The sequence below is a fragment of the Alosa alosa genome, chromosome 3 (genome assembly GCF_017589495.1).
Source record: "Alosa alosa isolate M-15738 ecotype Scorff River chromosome 3, AALO_Geno_1.1, whole genome shotgun sequence".
NCBI lineage: Eukaryota > Metazoa > Chordata > Actinopteri > Clupeiformes > Clupeidae > Alosa > Alosa alosa.
The window spans coordinates 26,950,166-26,963,376 of record NC_063191.1 but is presented as its reverse complement, the minus strand read 5'-3'; the positions used below and the strand labels follow the sequence as shown (position 1 = coordinate 26,963,376).

Genomic DNA, 13,211 nt, shown 5'->3' with positions numbered 1-13,211 from the left:
ATGCAACGACAACCAACCTATATTCTCAGATATGTCAGAAACATGCCTTTTCAAGTATATGAAAGTACATGTAGGATATAGTTTATGCCACAATGAAATGGATATGATAAATTATGCCATTCTAAAAATCTCTTGTGGTGCAAGACATTTCATTACAGTACAGTTTCAGGGATGCGTGTTTAATGAAGTTGCATGTTTGTATGATGAGTGTTTAATCATTTGTTCATTCATTAAGTGATCATGAGGAGACAGATAGGCCAGTGTCCATGCACGCACACACACACACACATACACACACACACACACGGCAAATGGACACATGCACACACACACATGCAGTATCCGATGACCACTTTACTATTCAGAAGGTCAACATTTTATATAATGGGTTTTATCCATCGTAGAGATCTTCCATCATTGATTAGATATGTTAGTCCAAATGTGGCATAGGTTTAAGCCTGAATAAAGCATCCTCTCTTCAGTCACCGTGGTAACAGAATATAAGATGGATCGAGTGAGCTCAAGTGCAGTCTACTGTTTCATCACTCTGTCCTGTCACCTCCTGGGTTCCGCTCGAGGTCAGACTCAGTCCCTCACCTCTGTCTTCTCAAGTGTGAATGTTCACCGTGTGTTTGCTTTTAAGGTCAGTAAAACTGGGGCAGAGGGATCCGTGCTGGATGAGGCTAAAAATATCAATAAGTCCCTCTCTGCTCTGGGGAACGTCATCGCCGCTCTGGCTGAGGGGAACGTAAGTGTTCTGTCAGCCCCTCGTACTCTCTCTGTCCTCCTCTCTCGCTCTCTCTTTCTCTCTCTCTCTCTCTCTCTCTCTCTCTCGTTCTTTCTCCATTCCTCTCCTTGCTGTCATCATCATTTTTATTTTGTCAGCCAGGGCTGTGAAGAAATTGATTACTCTCTTCTTTGAGTGATGGAAATTCTTTCTCTTTTATATTTGATCTTTTATTTACTGTGGCCACAAGCAAATAGTTTTCCGTGTCTGTCATGACACTACTGTATAGGATGTTCGGGTTAGGGTATCATAAATATTAAACAAAGTATTTCCACTCTGTTGTTGATGTGCTCGTAAACTTAAAAGCCAAGCAATGTAAGAGTAGTAAAGCTTAATGCATATAATATATCCAATCCATAAAATCTGTATCTTCCTTCTCTAGAAAAAAGATCATTTTTTTCAGACTCATGACTTCCATTTGTTGTGGGTTTCAGAAAACCCATGTGCCGTACCGAGACAGCAAGATGACCAGGATCCTGCAGGACTCTTTGGGCGGAAACTGCAGAACCACCATCATAATCTGCTGCTCCCCCTCCGTCTACAATGAAGCCGAAACCAAGTCCACACTCATGTTTGGACAGAGGTGCACACACACACACACACACACACACACACAGACAGACACAAAGACACACACAGACACACAGACACACACACACAGACACACACACTGTTCCCCGAAACCAAATCTACACTCATGTTTGGACAGAGGTGCACACACACACACACACACACACACACAGACACACACAGACACAGACACAAACACACACACACACACAGACACACACACACACACTGCTCCCCGAAACCAAATCTACACTCATGTTTGGACAGAGGTAAGAGGGATGGATCGGTGGAGGGGTTAGACAGACAGACAGATAAACAGACAGACAGAAATAAAGACAGACAGATAAGCGAGAAAGGAGTGCATATATGGAAGCCTGGGAGTATGTGAATCTGTGTGTGTGTGTGTGTGTGTGTGTGTGTGAGAGAGAGAGAGAGAGTGAGAGCAAGAGAAAGCAAGAGAATGTGTGTGTGAGAGAAAGAGAAAAAGAAAGAGAGAAAGATAGAGAGAGAGCGCCCGTATGCCCAGTTCTCTCCGCGTCACAGGAGACCCATCCCCTCAGGACACTCAGCTGTCTGGCAGAGCCGGCGCCTGCAGTCAGCCAGCTCAGATCCATATTCCCAAAACAACGGCATGCATGGGAAAGCTGACGCCTGGACTTTTAATGAGCAAGGCATGCTGACTACATTTTGGGTTTTGGGCTTTAAGGCTGTTCACTCTGCCATATTATTTTATATTACTACAGGCAACATACGCAAAGATTTTCAGTGAACTCATTTCAAATACATTAACACTAGCTCTCAAGTGAGATGGTGTTACTGATACGTACACAGGCATATTACTGGCAACAATCCAGTTTATTTAGTTGTGCACATTCAGTTAGTGTCTTTGTTAACCTACTGATTGTATTCTGTATCTTAGACAAGGGCTGTGAGCATGAATACTAATATATGACGTTTATGCATGAAACATGAGGCAAGCTGCTTCAGTCTCAGTTACTTTATAGTTAGAGATTAGAGGCGTAAAATAGTATAAACCTGATTAGGAAATAGAATTGAATCAAAATGAGTTTAAGCCATTATTTTAGGGTATACAACAACAACATTCCCCACACACACACACAACTAAAGTAAAACAAAAGGCCAATCATTTACACTATAAGTGTGTATTTTTTAAATATATACTGTATTATCTAAAGATAATATAAGACATATCCAAAGAAATGCTGCTAATTTGATGTTGTTTACAGTAACTTGAAGTATTGATAAATGGTGCATTGTCACTTTAAGGGGCGCTGAGTCTAAATTATTCTCATAACGTCCTTTTGGCCAACTCTAGTCTTGTTCGTGCCACATTGACAGCACAATATTAAGTTATTACTAGCAGCCTTCATTGTTAGGATATGGAAACATGAGTTGTTGTTGCTAAAATTGCATTATGAGCCTGGTAGCCACCTAGCTATCTAAATGGAAAAGCCTAGGCTTCGTTTCAATGCTTCATGGAAATGTTTAACTTAAGGAAAACAAATTATTTAAGACAGACCAACTAATGTTGATTAGTAATTGATAATGTTTTAAACACCAGAACAGCTAATGACAGCAAATGCACAGTTTCATATCTTATATAGAATTTTGCCCATCACTTTGGCCCCCCCCCTGGTGTAGCGCCCTATGCATACCCCTTTTTGCGCCACTGCTTACAACCCATATGTCTGGTAATCTAATGAGAAAATACATGAGAGACATTGAAATGAAGGAGCAATTTCTTAAAAAAAAGTTACAACTCTGCTGATTATTAGCTCAACACACTGTGACCTGTAGATACAGCATCTCTGTTTAACCAGCAGCCTGCAGTGAGAGTAATGACAATTTAATCTCCTTTTATGTGGGTGACATTGGCATTGCGACACACACACACACACACACACACACACACACACGTGCACACACACACAAACACACACACACACACACACACACACACACACACACACACACACACACACATCACTCTCTCTCTCTCTTTCTCTCACACACTTTCACACACACACACACACACACACACAAAAAGCAAAGAGGGAGAGACAAACAGAGAGGAGGTAGACACACAAAGTGATGCTGATTAAATTGATGAATTTGAAATGATGTCTGTGGTGTGCTGTATGTGACCTGCATGCTAATGCAGACATCAAAGACACCAGGTCTAACATGCCCATCTAAGCACTGAGTCATAGATTACTGTAATGTGCAGTGACAGTTGAATATTTGGGTTATCTGTCAAAATACACATGCATGCACACTGATATGTTTCAATTACCGGTAAATCTTCCAAAATACTTAGCTTTCTGTTAAGATAAACAGCATTAATGATAATGTGCAGCATAGCTTTTGACTTAAAAGGCAAATCTGATTAAATCACACACAGTAACAATTTTAACAATGTAACTGATAATCATCACTGAATTTGATTGGTTATAACCACTTTATCATTTATATTTTTATTTCTACCTACAGCCTTGTTATATTCTATATAATGGGACAGCCGTGGCCTACTGGTTAGCGCTTCGGACTTGTAACCACAGGGTTGCTGGTTCAAACCCCGACCAGTAGGACCAGCTGAAGTGCCCTTGTGCAAGGCACCTAGCTGAAGTGCCCTTGTGCTTCACCTCACTGTGTGTTCACTGTGTGCTGAGTGTGTTTCACTAATTCACGGATTGGGATAAATGCAGAGACCAAATTTCCCTCACGGGATCAAAAGAGTATATATACTTATATACTATATACTTATACTATATTCATGCTACATCAGAGTAACACTTTTGTTCATTCGCATCAAATTTTTTGTTCAATTGTCCTGCTGTGTCTGCCAAGACAAAGATATCTTCACCTCCCTAATAGATTGTAAATGTCTCCCCTTTGTGTAGAGCGAAGACCATCAAGAACACAGTGTCTGTGAACATGGAGCTGACGGCAGAGGAGTGGAAGAAGAAGTACGAGAAGGAGAAAGAGAAGAACAGAGGACTAAAGATTGTCAATCAGCGCCTGGAGAACGAGCTGAAACGCTGGAGGAAAGGTAACGAGGGAGAACGTTGGGGAGGAAACACTAATCACAGTGAACAGTAATCTAAAAAAGCCCTGTAATCACAGTGAACAGTAATCTAAAAAAGCCCTGTAATCACAGTGAACAGTAATCTAAAAAAGCCCTGTAATCACAGTGAACAGTAATCTAAAAAAGCCCTGTAATCACAGTGAACAGTAATCTAAAAAAAGCCCTGTAATCACAGTGAACAGTAATCTAAAAAAGCCCTGTAATCACAGTGAACAGTAATCTAAAAAAGCCCTGTAATCACAGTGAACAGTAATCTAAAAAAAGCCCTGTAATCACAGTGAACAGTAATCTAAAAAAGCCCTGTAATCACATAATCACAGTGAACAGTAATCTAAAAAAGCCCTGTAATCACAGTGAACAGTAATCTTAAAAAAACATACTAATCACAATAAACACACTAATCACAATAAACAGTAATCTAAAGAAAAACGTAATTGCACATCAATCAATCAATCAATCAATCAATCAATCAATGGGAGCATCAAAGAAGGTCAAAGGTGAAGGAGAGACGAAATATGTGATACCGGTAATAAACTGTGTCACCAAGACAAAGAGGAGATGCAGTGATGAGGAGTGGGAGGACAGAGAGTATAGACATCAGCACAGCTGTAGTGTGACCACAGGGATGTGAATCTCAAAGAGTCTGTCTCACAGAGCACATGGTAGAATAACATATAGCTTGTCTCCGTCATCCGTCAAGGACATCATTGTATTGTATTGTATTGTATTTTTGAGAACACATTCTGTATCTCTCTTATGCATCTCCTTCTGTAGTGCATTCCTTATTAATGTTTTTCTGTTTCCTGCCCAGAACATGTCATTTAGGACCTTGTTAGACTTATGTTGGAGACTTTGTTGATGTAATGGGTTTAACAATAACAATAGTCTTCAGGATCATATCTTAGCTTTGCTAACAAGCAGCAAAGAGAAGGCCTGCCCAAATCTCAGTTTCTACCTTATCTTTACAGACTGAAATGGGTCAATATTGTTGGCCTCTCATCAGCTTGCAGCTTGGTTACTGCTTTTTCCTTACTCTAAATAACTAACCTAGTTTTGGCTTGTATTTGTGTGGAAAGGCGGAAGTTTAGTGCAGTAATGATATGGATGAATACAATGTTATTGTAATGATACAGTCTCGTCTTGTCCCCATGGCATAAATTCCAGCCATTATATTTGAAGTATTGAGAGCATTTGATCTGAATGACATAGGTTATATTAGCTGTCAATCCATAATGACCTGCGAACATGCTTGAAAGGAAATGTTTTTAATACTTTGTACATGGAAAATCTCACTGAGATTTATGACATTATTCAAACAGCTGTTTCTGACAATGACATACATGGAAGGGTTTTCCTGGCTATTGGTGGTGTATGTAAACCGAAAGTTATATTCTGTCTCGGTTAAAACAGTTACACACTGTGCTGTAGCTTTTGTGTGTCCCCCCACATTCTATAGTGTTTTGGAGAATGTTATAGTGCCTCTTCACTGTCAGTGGATGTGATTAAATGATGAGCATAACACTCATTCTCACTCCCTCTTTGCTTAGCAAGTTGGTGCTCTCTTTTCGGGGGAATGTGAATCCAATTAACTCTTGGCTTTGTACATCTCTGTCTGATGACAGATAACACCCACTTGTGGCTTGCTGCGCTGCAGATATCCAGCTCCACTACAAAGAGCCAGACTGCTTTTATAGACTTTACTGTGTGTCTGTCTGCCTACCTGCCCTGTCTGTCTGTCTGTCTGAGTCTGCCTGCCTGCCTGTCTGTCTCTCTGTCTCTGAAGGCCTCCCTTTAATCTGGACTCCTGTAACTTCCACCACTTTCCTTATCAGTAGCCTCACAGCAGGCTAGTCTCCCGTTGGCTAATCCCGGCTCTTTCTTTCTTTCTTTCTTTATAATTTCAGACTGAGGGGATTATTCATGAAGGCGGCATTGCTTGGCACATGCTCACAGTAGGGAGCTAAGTCTGTCTGCTGGCATTTTTACACTGATATCTGTCTCATCGCCTCTCTCTCACATCATAACATTAACTCCTGGGAACCGTTCCCAGTGTCATACTCTGAAGACATGTTGCTGGTGCACTGAGAATGGACCCAACTACACAATACTCTGTGAAATATCTTTATAAATTCAGGTTTTGGGCATTTGTATTGGTATTTGTTAGGATGGTAGAGGTTATTTTAGGACCTCCAATTTGTGCTTGTTTCTGAAAACAGTGCAGTTTTCTTCACTGAAGAGAGACACTTACAGTGTAGACTAAAAGAAAGTAAAAATAGGACCTTACAGGTTCAAACCTTCAGGTTCTCTCTCTCTCTCTCTCTCTCCCTGTCATACTTCTAGGAGAGGCTGTCCCTGTGGAGGAACAGACCGTTCCCAAAGAGCAGAAGAATGCCGAGGCTACTCCCATGATCGAGTCGACTGCCCCGCCCCCTCTCCCCCTCTCTGACCAGGAGAAGACCCAGTACGAGGAGCTCATCAACGACCTCTACCAACAGCTGGATGACAAGGTAGGCCTAGGACTGCACCACACCTGGACTGCTGTCTGTCATATACTAAGCAATAAGCCCCTTAGTCCAAGTCCTAAACACTCAAAAAAATTACTGCATATTATGTAAGGGATAATGTAGAGAACGCCGGTCATCACTGGGAAAATAAGTCCCGACAGGGCGAACCGGACGCGGAGGGGTCTTGTTCCGCCCTGAAGCGACTTACAGTAGGCTACTGCTCCTAACTGAAGAAACGTTTACGTTACTGTAAGGAAATTATTATCATCATTGTATAACCATTTGTGTAAGCAGAAATATTGTTGTGTTGAGTTCTACGAACAGAGAGTTTAAGTTACATGTTGTTGTGCTGAGTTCTAAGAACAGAGAGTTCAAGTGACATGTTGTTGTGCTGAGTTCTAAGAACAGAGAGATCAAGTTACATGTTGTTGTGCTGAGTTCTAAGAACAGAGAGTTCAAGTTAAATGTTGTTGTGCTGAGTTCTAAGAACAGAGAGTATAAGTTAAGTGTGCACCCAGACAGACAGGAACTGCACCCTGTGTGTGTGTGTGGGTGAGATAAGAGTATGTCACAATGAAGTCGCTATGTCTTGCTTCCTATTTTCTGTACAATAAAAGACACAGATTTTGGGCTGCAGAGTCAGACTGATGGTGTGAGGAATTCTTCCTTACATTAGCAGGCTCTCCTCTTGGTACCAGAGTTTGTGGGCAAAGCCATACTATGTATTGTGGTTCTTGCATCTATATGTTGGGGTTACATTCCCTGACAGTTACCAACAATGTTAACAACAAACTCAGCTTCACTGCTGCAAACAAAGCTGGCTATATGCTTCGCCATATAACAAAATCTTTACCTTTTGTTTAGTCCACTGAAAGTTATCCATATATTAAATGATTAAATACACAGTTATGGAGGAATTGTTTTGGGGAAGCAGTTGCACTATATCCCACTTTTGCTGCTTTTAAGCCACTTAAATCCATAGCCTAGATGAGCATTGCGCATACGTTACAACTTGACGTGATGGTGAAGCTAAATGCCCATGAAACGTCATGTCATAAAAGCTGTAGGCATACTAAACGCAAAAACTTAATGACAGCTTGTTCATGGTGGTGTAGTGATGCCTAATTGAAATGGGATAGGCAAGGGTTATCTTATATTCGGCTATTACGTGTGGCACATTTATTGGGCTTTTAGCCTCTTTTAATTTATTTGATGAGGAACTGATAAAGACTGAGCAGCAGAAAAGTCATAGTCGATACATAAATCGTTTATTATTATAATTAGGCTATTGATAGCCTACTATTACTTTACTATTATTACTGTTATTATTATTATTATTCGGATCAGGCAAAGGTATGTAAATCTGAGTCTGAAATGTTGGCTACAAACTGGATGTCTATACTGCTGTAACTGCACTGCTGCTATTATTAACTTTGAACTTTCGGGAACTATTTGAGGCTTCCATTAGCTGCCATTGTTGTGAAAAAAATGGAACATTAGCGTCAATGGAGTTGTCGCAACTCTACCTTTATATGGCTCTGGCCTAGCCTATTTGTTACCGTTCATCGTGGCATTTGCTGAGAAACAAATAGTTTGCATCAACACGCGCTGAATTTGAATCAAACATTCTTTAGAACACAGCTGATGGAGAATGGAGCGTTCTACTTGTCTTGTGAAGAGCCGTGTAATAATGCATATTAATATGTCATCAATCATACTTTATATATCATTCTTATCATATCATACTTTACATATTGAAGAGTTTGATACTTTTATAATCACAAGCTCAAAGACAAACAAAGTATCCTTTGTTCTCTTACTGAGTAAAAGTAAGAGTGAATACAGGATTTTTGATTGTAATTTGTTCACTAACTGGTAATACTATGTCCCGACTGTTATGCTAATGAAGCAACTTTAAAGGAACACTTTTTTAGCTTTCATTCACCGTATTTCCCAGAGTTTGTCTGTGTGTGTAGTTAGGCTCCTCGGTCTGACGCACCCACCGATAGCCTACCTTATCACAAGTGCCTCGAAGTGGCCGGCTTCATTAGCCTACACCTCCCAATAGAGACAAAAGAATTCCAACATTTCCTATTTACATGCTGTGATTTGTATAGTTACAATGTGTACAAATAACAAACCACAATAAAGTCAAATGAGACACAGCCCTTTTGTAAGCATACATAGGCTACTTGGTTGGAACTATGTTTTCATTCAGGGAAATCAATGCTCCTTGGGGTTTGAAGAAGTACAGTAGGCCTAACACCAGAGCTTTTCAGGTGCTGTCTGCAAATCACTTCGCCCAAGTAGCTGTGCTTCGCCATAATGTGAACATAGTAGCCTACCAAGTATGTGTTATGAAATTGGGTTATTCACTGTCTCCCCTAGAGTTAGATAAGTGAGCAAAAGCATTTTTTCTCCTTGCATGCATTGTCTTAGTCTGAATGACTATGAATGAATATGAATGCAAGTGTAAATCATCCCGTAGCTTGTTTAGGTGAGCCACAAGCTTGCTCTCATGTTCTAGGCAAGTGCCAGCTGCTGCCCTGGTGGCATCCATGTTCTTTCCCACAAAGACAAACTAGAACGCTAAAGTGCTAAAAGATAAAGTCTGAGTCTAGTCTTGAGTCCAAGTCGAGTTACAAGTAATTTCTAATTTCGTCAAGTCGAGTCTGAAGTCATGAAAATCGTGACTCGAGTCTGACTCGAGTCCAAGTCATGTGACTCGAATCCATACCTCTGACCAGAACTATCCTTTTTCCAATGACACTTAACAAGAGGCCTTACAATTACATTATTCATTTTGGGGGTTACGTTCTAATAATAATAATAATAATAATAATAAGCTTTATTTGTAAAGCACCTTTCATACACAGAATGCAGCTCAAAGTGCTTTACATTCGGAGCATGTAACACAATAATAGAGTCAGTCAGTCATTATCAATCACTTTCACTTTTCTTCATTGCTGTGGCCGTTTATGATCCAATCAGCAACATATCAGAAATATAGAAAACTAGATGTACCGCATAGCGGTACAAAATATGACCGCCGCTCAGTCCTGTACATCCGTTCCGCGAAAATAAATCACACTTCAATTTGTCTCCATATTTTACTCCATCCCCACTCTTGAAACTTTTTGTGTATGCTTGTTTGGCATGCCTGAGTGTGTGCAAAAGCGGCTGCACAGAAAGTACCCTACTGGTGCTGAAAAGGTGAATAGATTATAGAATAGCCAAAGAAGATGTAGAATTGTTATAAAACCTTTAAAATCTCTAAACAATCACAAGTAGGGCAGTTCATCACAGTTCATCCATTGCAACTGGATTGATGAAAGGTCACTTACACCTGTAGGCTACATTGTATTTGGGAAAAGCAAAAGGTATCAGCATAATGTTATTTATTTATTTTTTATGTATTTATAAACAAAAACATCTCTGTCAGTTCCATGCCGTTTTCAACAGCTATCAAAAACAAAGGTCATTTTTGGATGGATGGATTTTTTTGTGAATGTTTCTTTGTTCTACATAAGATTTTAGTCATCTTTAGTTCATGTAATAACTTTATTGTCAATGCACAAATTAAGTAACAGTAGTCTGAAACGTTATTGTTAATGCACAAATTAAGTAACAGTAGCCTAGTCTGAAACGAAATGCTGTTTTTTACATCTAACCAGTGGTGCAAATAACTGACATGTCCAAATGGGCCTTGATGAAATGCGTCGCTAGACTGTTCATACACATTTTAACGGGCCAAAGTTGAAGAGCTTTTGTCCGTTATTGTTAGTGCAAATATAGGCTGATTCATGTTCCCTTGCATTGTTTAACTGAGGTCCATGGCTAGTCTGGCTTTCATCAGACCAAGCTCAATTTTTAAGAAATCAAAAAATAAATAGCTGGCAGATCAGGCTGGGTTCACCCATATTGAGATATACACTTTCTGGCTATTCTAAATGCAAAAATGCATCAGGGAGTTATGACAAAACGGTAACTAACAAACTAGATCCTAATAGAAAGTTGTTAGCTTCCCTAAGCTACAGGTAGGATTATAAGGTAGGCCTATTGACAACATAAATTGTCAATAGGCTATGCTTTTGGCGACACACAAATAAAATCTCCTTTGAAACCAATGGCTTACGCATGCTTACAGTATCAAGCGGACTTAAACTGTCATATCGTGGCTTAAAAGTTGTAATAACATTCACGCAGCTCCATGAGTCAAGGAAAGCCGAATGAAGTAGCCACTTCTAAATGGGACCCACTACACAGTAGCTTAAGGTGTTTTGCTAAAGCAGCCATAATGAAATGAAGGTGTCATTGTTTGGATACTTCACACACACGTTTTTTTTAATTTCACAGACTACAACTACCAAGCTGGAATCAAAGCACATCGATTCCCCTCTCACACCCCTGCACGACTTAAAAAAAAAAATAAACAGGCGCCTCAGTCTCAATGATGTATAGGCAAAACTGTATCAGACCGTGTAACGTTGGTAAATCTTCCATTGCACAGAATGATTTTGTAGCACGCAATAAATGACAGTCGAAAGATACAAACAGTGCTGCTATACATTTGCTTGGTATAACCAAGATTTATAGTTTTCTACAAATGCAATAAATCAAATGCCTCCATCACTAACCAACGCTAACGGTAACATTACCTAGGTCCTTATTGATATTACAAGATTAACGCATCTGCAGTAAAACCAAGCATGTCCGATAAACATCCTCAGATTTATTTCGCTTCAAGAAGAAATGGGAATTACACTTCATGTGAACATGAAGTTGTGTGTCCTATCCTTATTAGATGTTCGCCAAGGTAAATTACAGTCCTTGTATGAAGCGCCCATTGTTTTTTTCCAACCCACTTTTAACTTCCAACAAAATTACGCCTCACTGCAAAGATGCGCCATCTAGTGGACAAACGACTACTTCGCCAATACTGAAAATTCAGCCATGATGATGATGATGAATATTTATTTTGGCTTTCTTTTTAATCCTACTGATTTTATTTTTTACCGGGGCAAATCACAAATGAGTGATTATGAGCCAGGTTGATGTGGGCCCTTGAGACCAACATACCATAAAAGATTCACAGAAAACTGTGTCTGCCCTACCCTCCTTTCGGGGTCCAGTCCAGCGGGGGGGGGGCTGCAGATGAAAACTAAAATGACGGTTCCATGCTATCCATGTGGGGGTACATGCTCACCAAGTTTTGTGTACCCCGTCTTTCAGTGTCCCGAACTTTGTTGGTGCACGCCACTAAATGTACACATAAATTATTTTATTGTAAGGCCCCCATGAACGAAAAGTACACAAAACTTGGCATGCATTCAGAGGGTGTCATAATGATCCTACACTTTTAATTTCGTGCAGTTTTGACCTTGTCAGCCAGAGATATTGAGATGAAAAACACCTAATTTTTTGCTTTTTAATTTTAACTAGGTGGCGCTATACATGAAATAAGTGGTAATGGGATGGGTTGACATGCCCCTTAAGACCAACATACAAAAAAAAGGTGGACCTCCCAGGCCCTACGGTTCTCGAGATATTCACAGAAAACTGTCTCCGCCACCTACAGGCCAGTTGGTGTATAGTAACATAAATTAATTTATTGTGTGGCCCCCATGAACGGAATTCCACAAAACTTGGCGTGCATACAGAGGGTGTCATAATGATCCTACACTTCCAATTTCGTGCAGTTTTGACTATGTTAGGTCACAGATACCTTCATTACACCACCTCATTTTTACTTTTTGTGTTTAACTAGGTGGCGCTATACATGAAATGAGTGGTTATGGAATGGGTTGACATGGCCCCTTGAGATCAACATACAAAAAAAAAATGGTCCTCCTAAACCCTACGGTTTTCGAGATATTCACAGAAAACTCAGGTCTGCCCTACCCTCCTTTCGGGGTCCAATTCAGCTGGGGGGCTACAGATCAAAACGAAAAACGATGGTTCCATGCTATCCATGTGGGGTTACATGTCCACCAAGTTTCGTGTACCTCCGGTCTTTCAGTGTCCGGGAATCATTGACGGAAATTTGGGCATGCGAAAAAAGAAAAAAAAAAAAAAAAAAAAAAAAAAAAAAAATCTGACTAAACCTATATGACGCCGCTAGCTCTTGCTGGCGGTCATAATAACATGTAACACAGTTATAGAGAAGAGTCAGTCATTCCCCTTTGTTGCTGTGCCCGTTTATGATCCAATCAGCAACATATCAGAAATACTATTATACTTCTAC

The 13,211-nt window shown here is 40.1% G+C and overlaps 1 protein-coding gene across 3 annotated transcripts in view; it reads left to right on the top strand.

Moving 5' to 3' along the window:
- kif5c (kinesin family member 5C) overlaps positions 1-13,211 on the top strand; it is a 42,476-nt gene that overhangs the window by 11,300 nt on the left and 17,965 nt on the right. For all 3 annotated transcript variants that reach the window (XM_048239626.1, XM_048239627.1, XM_048239628.1), the window contains 4 exons: positions 644-748; positions 1,222-1,370; positions 4,279-4,427; positions 6,804-6,970. In XM_048239626.1, the coding sequence (XP_048095583.1) occupies positions 644-748; positions 1,222-1,370; positions 4,279-4,427; positions 6,804-6,970 (570 nt within the window). The remainder of the gene's footprint in view (positions 1-643; positions 749-1,221; positions 1,371-4,278; positions 4,428-6,803; positions 6,971-13,211) is intronic.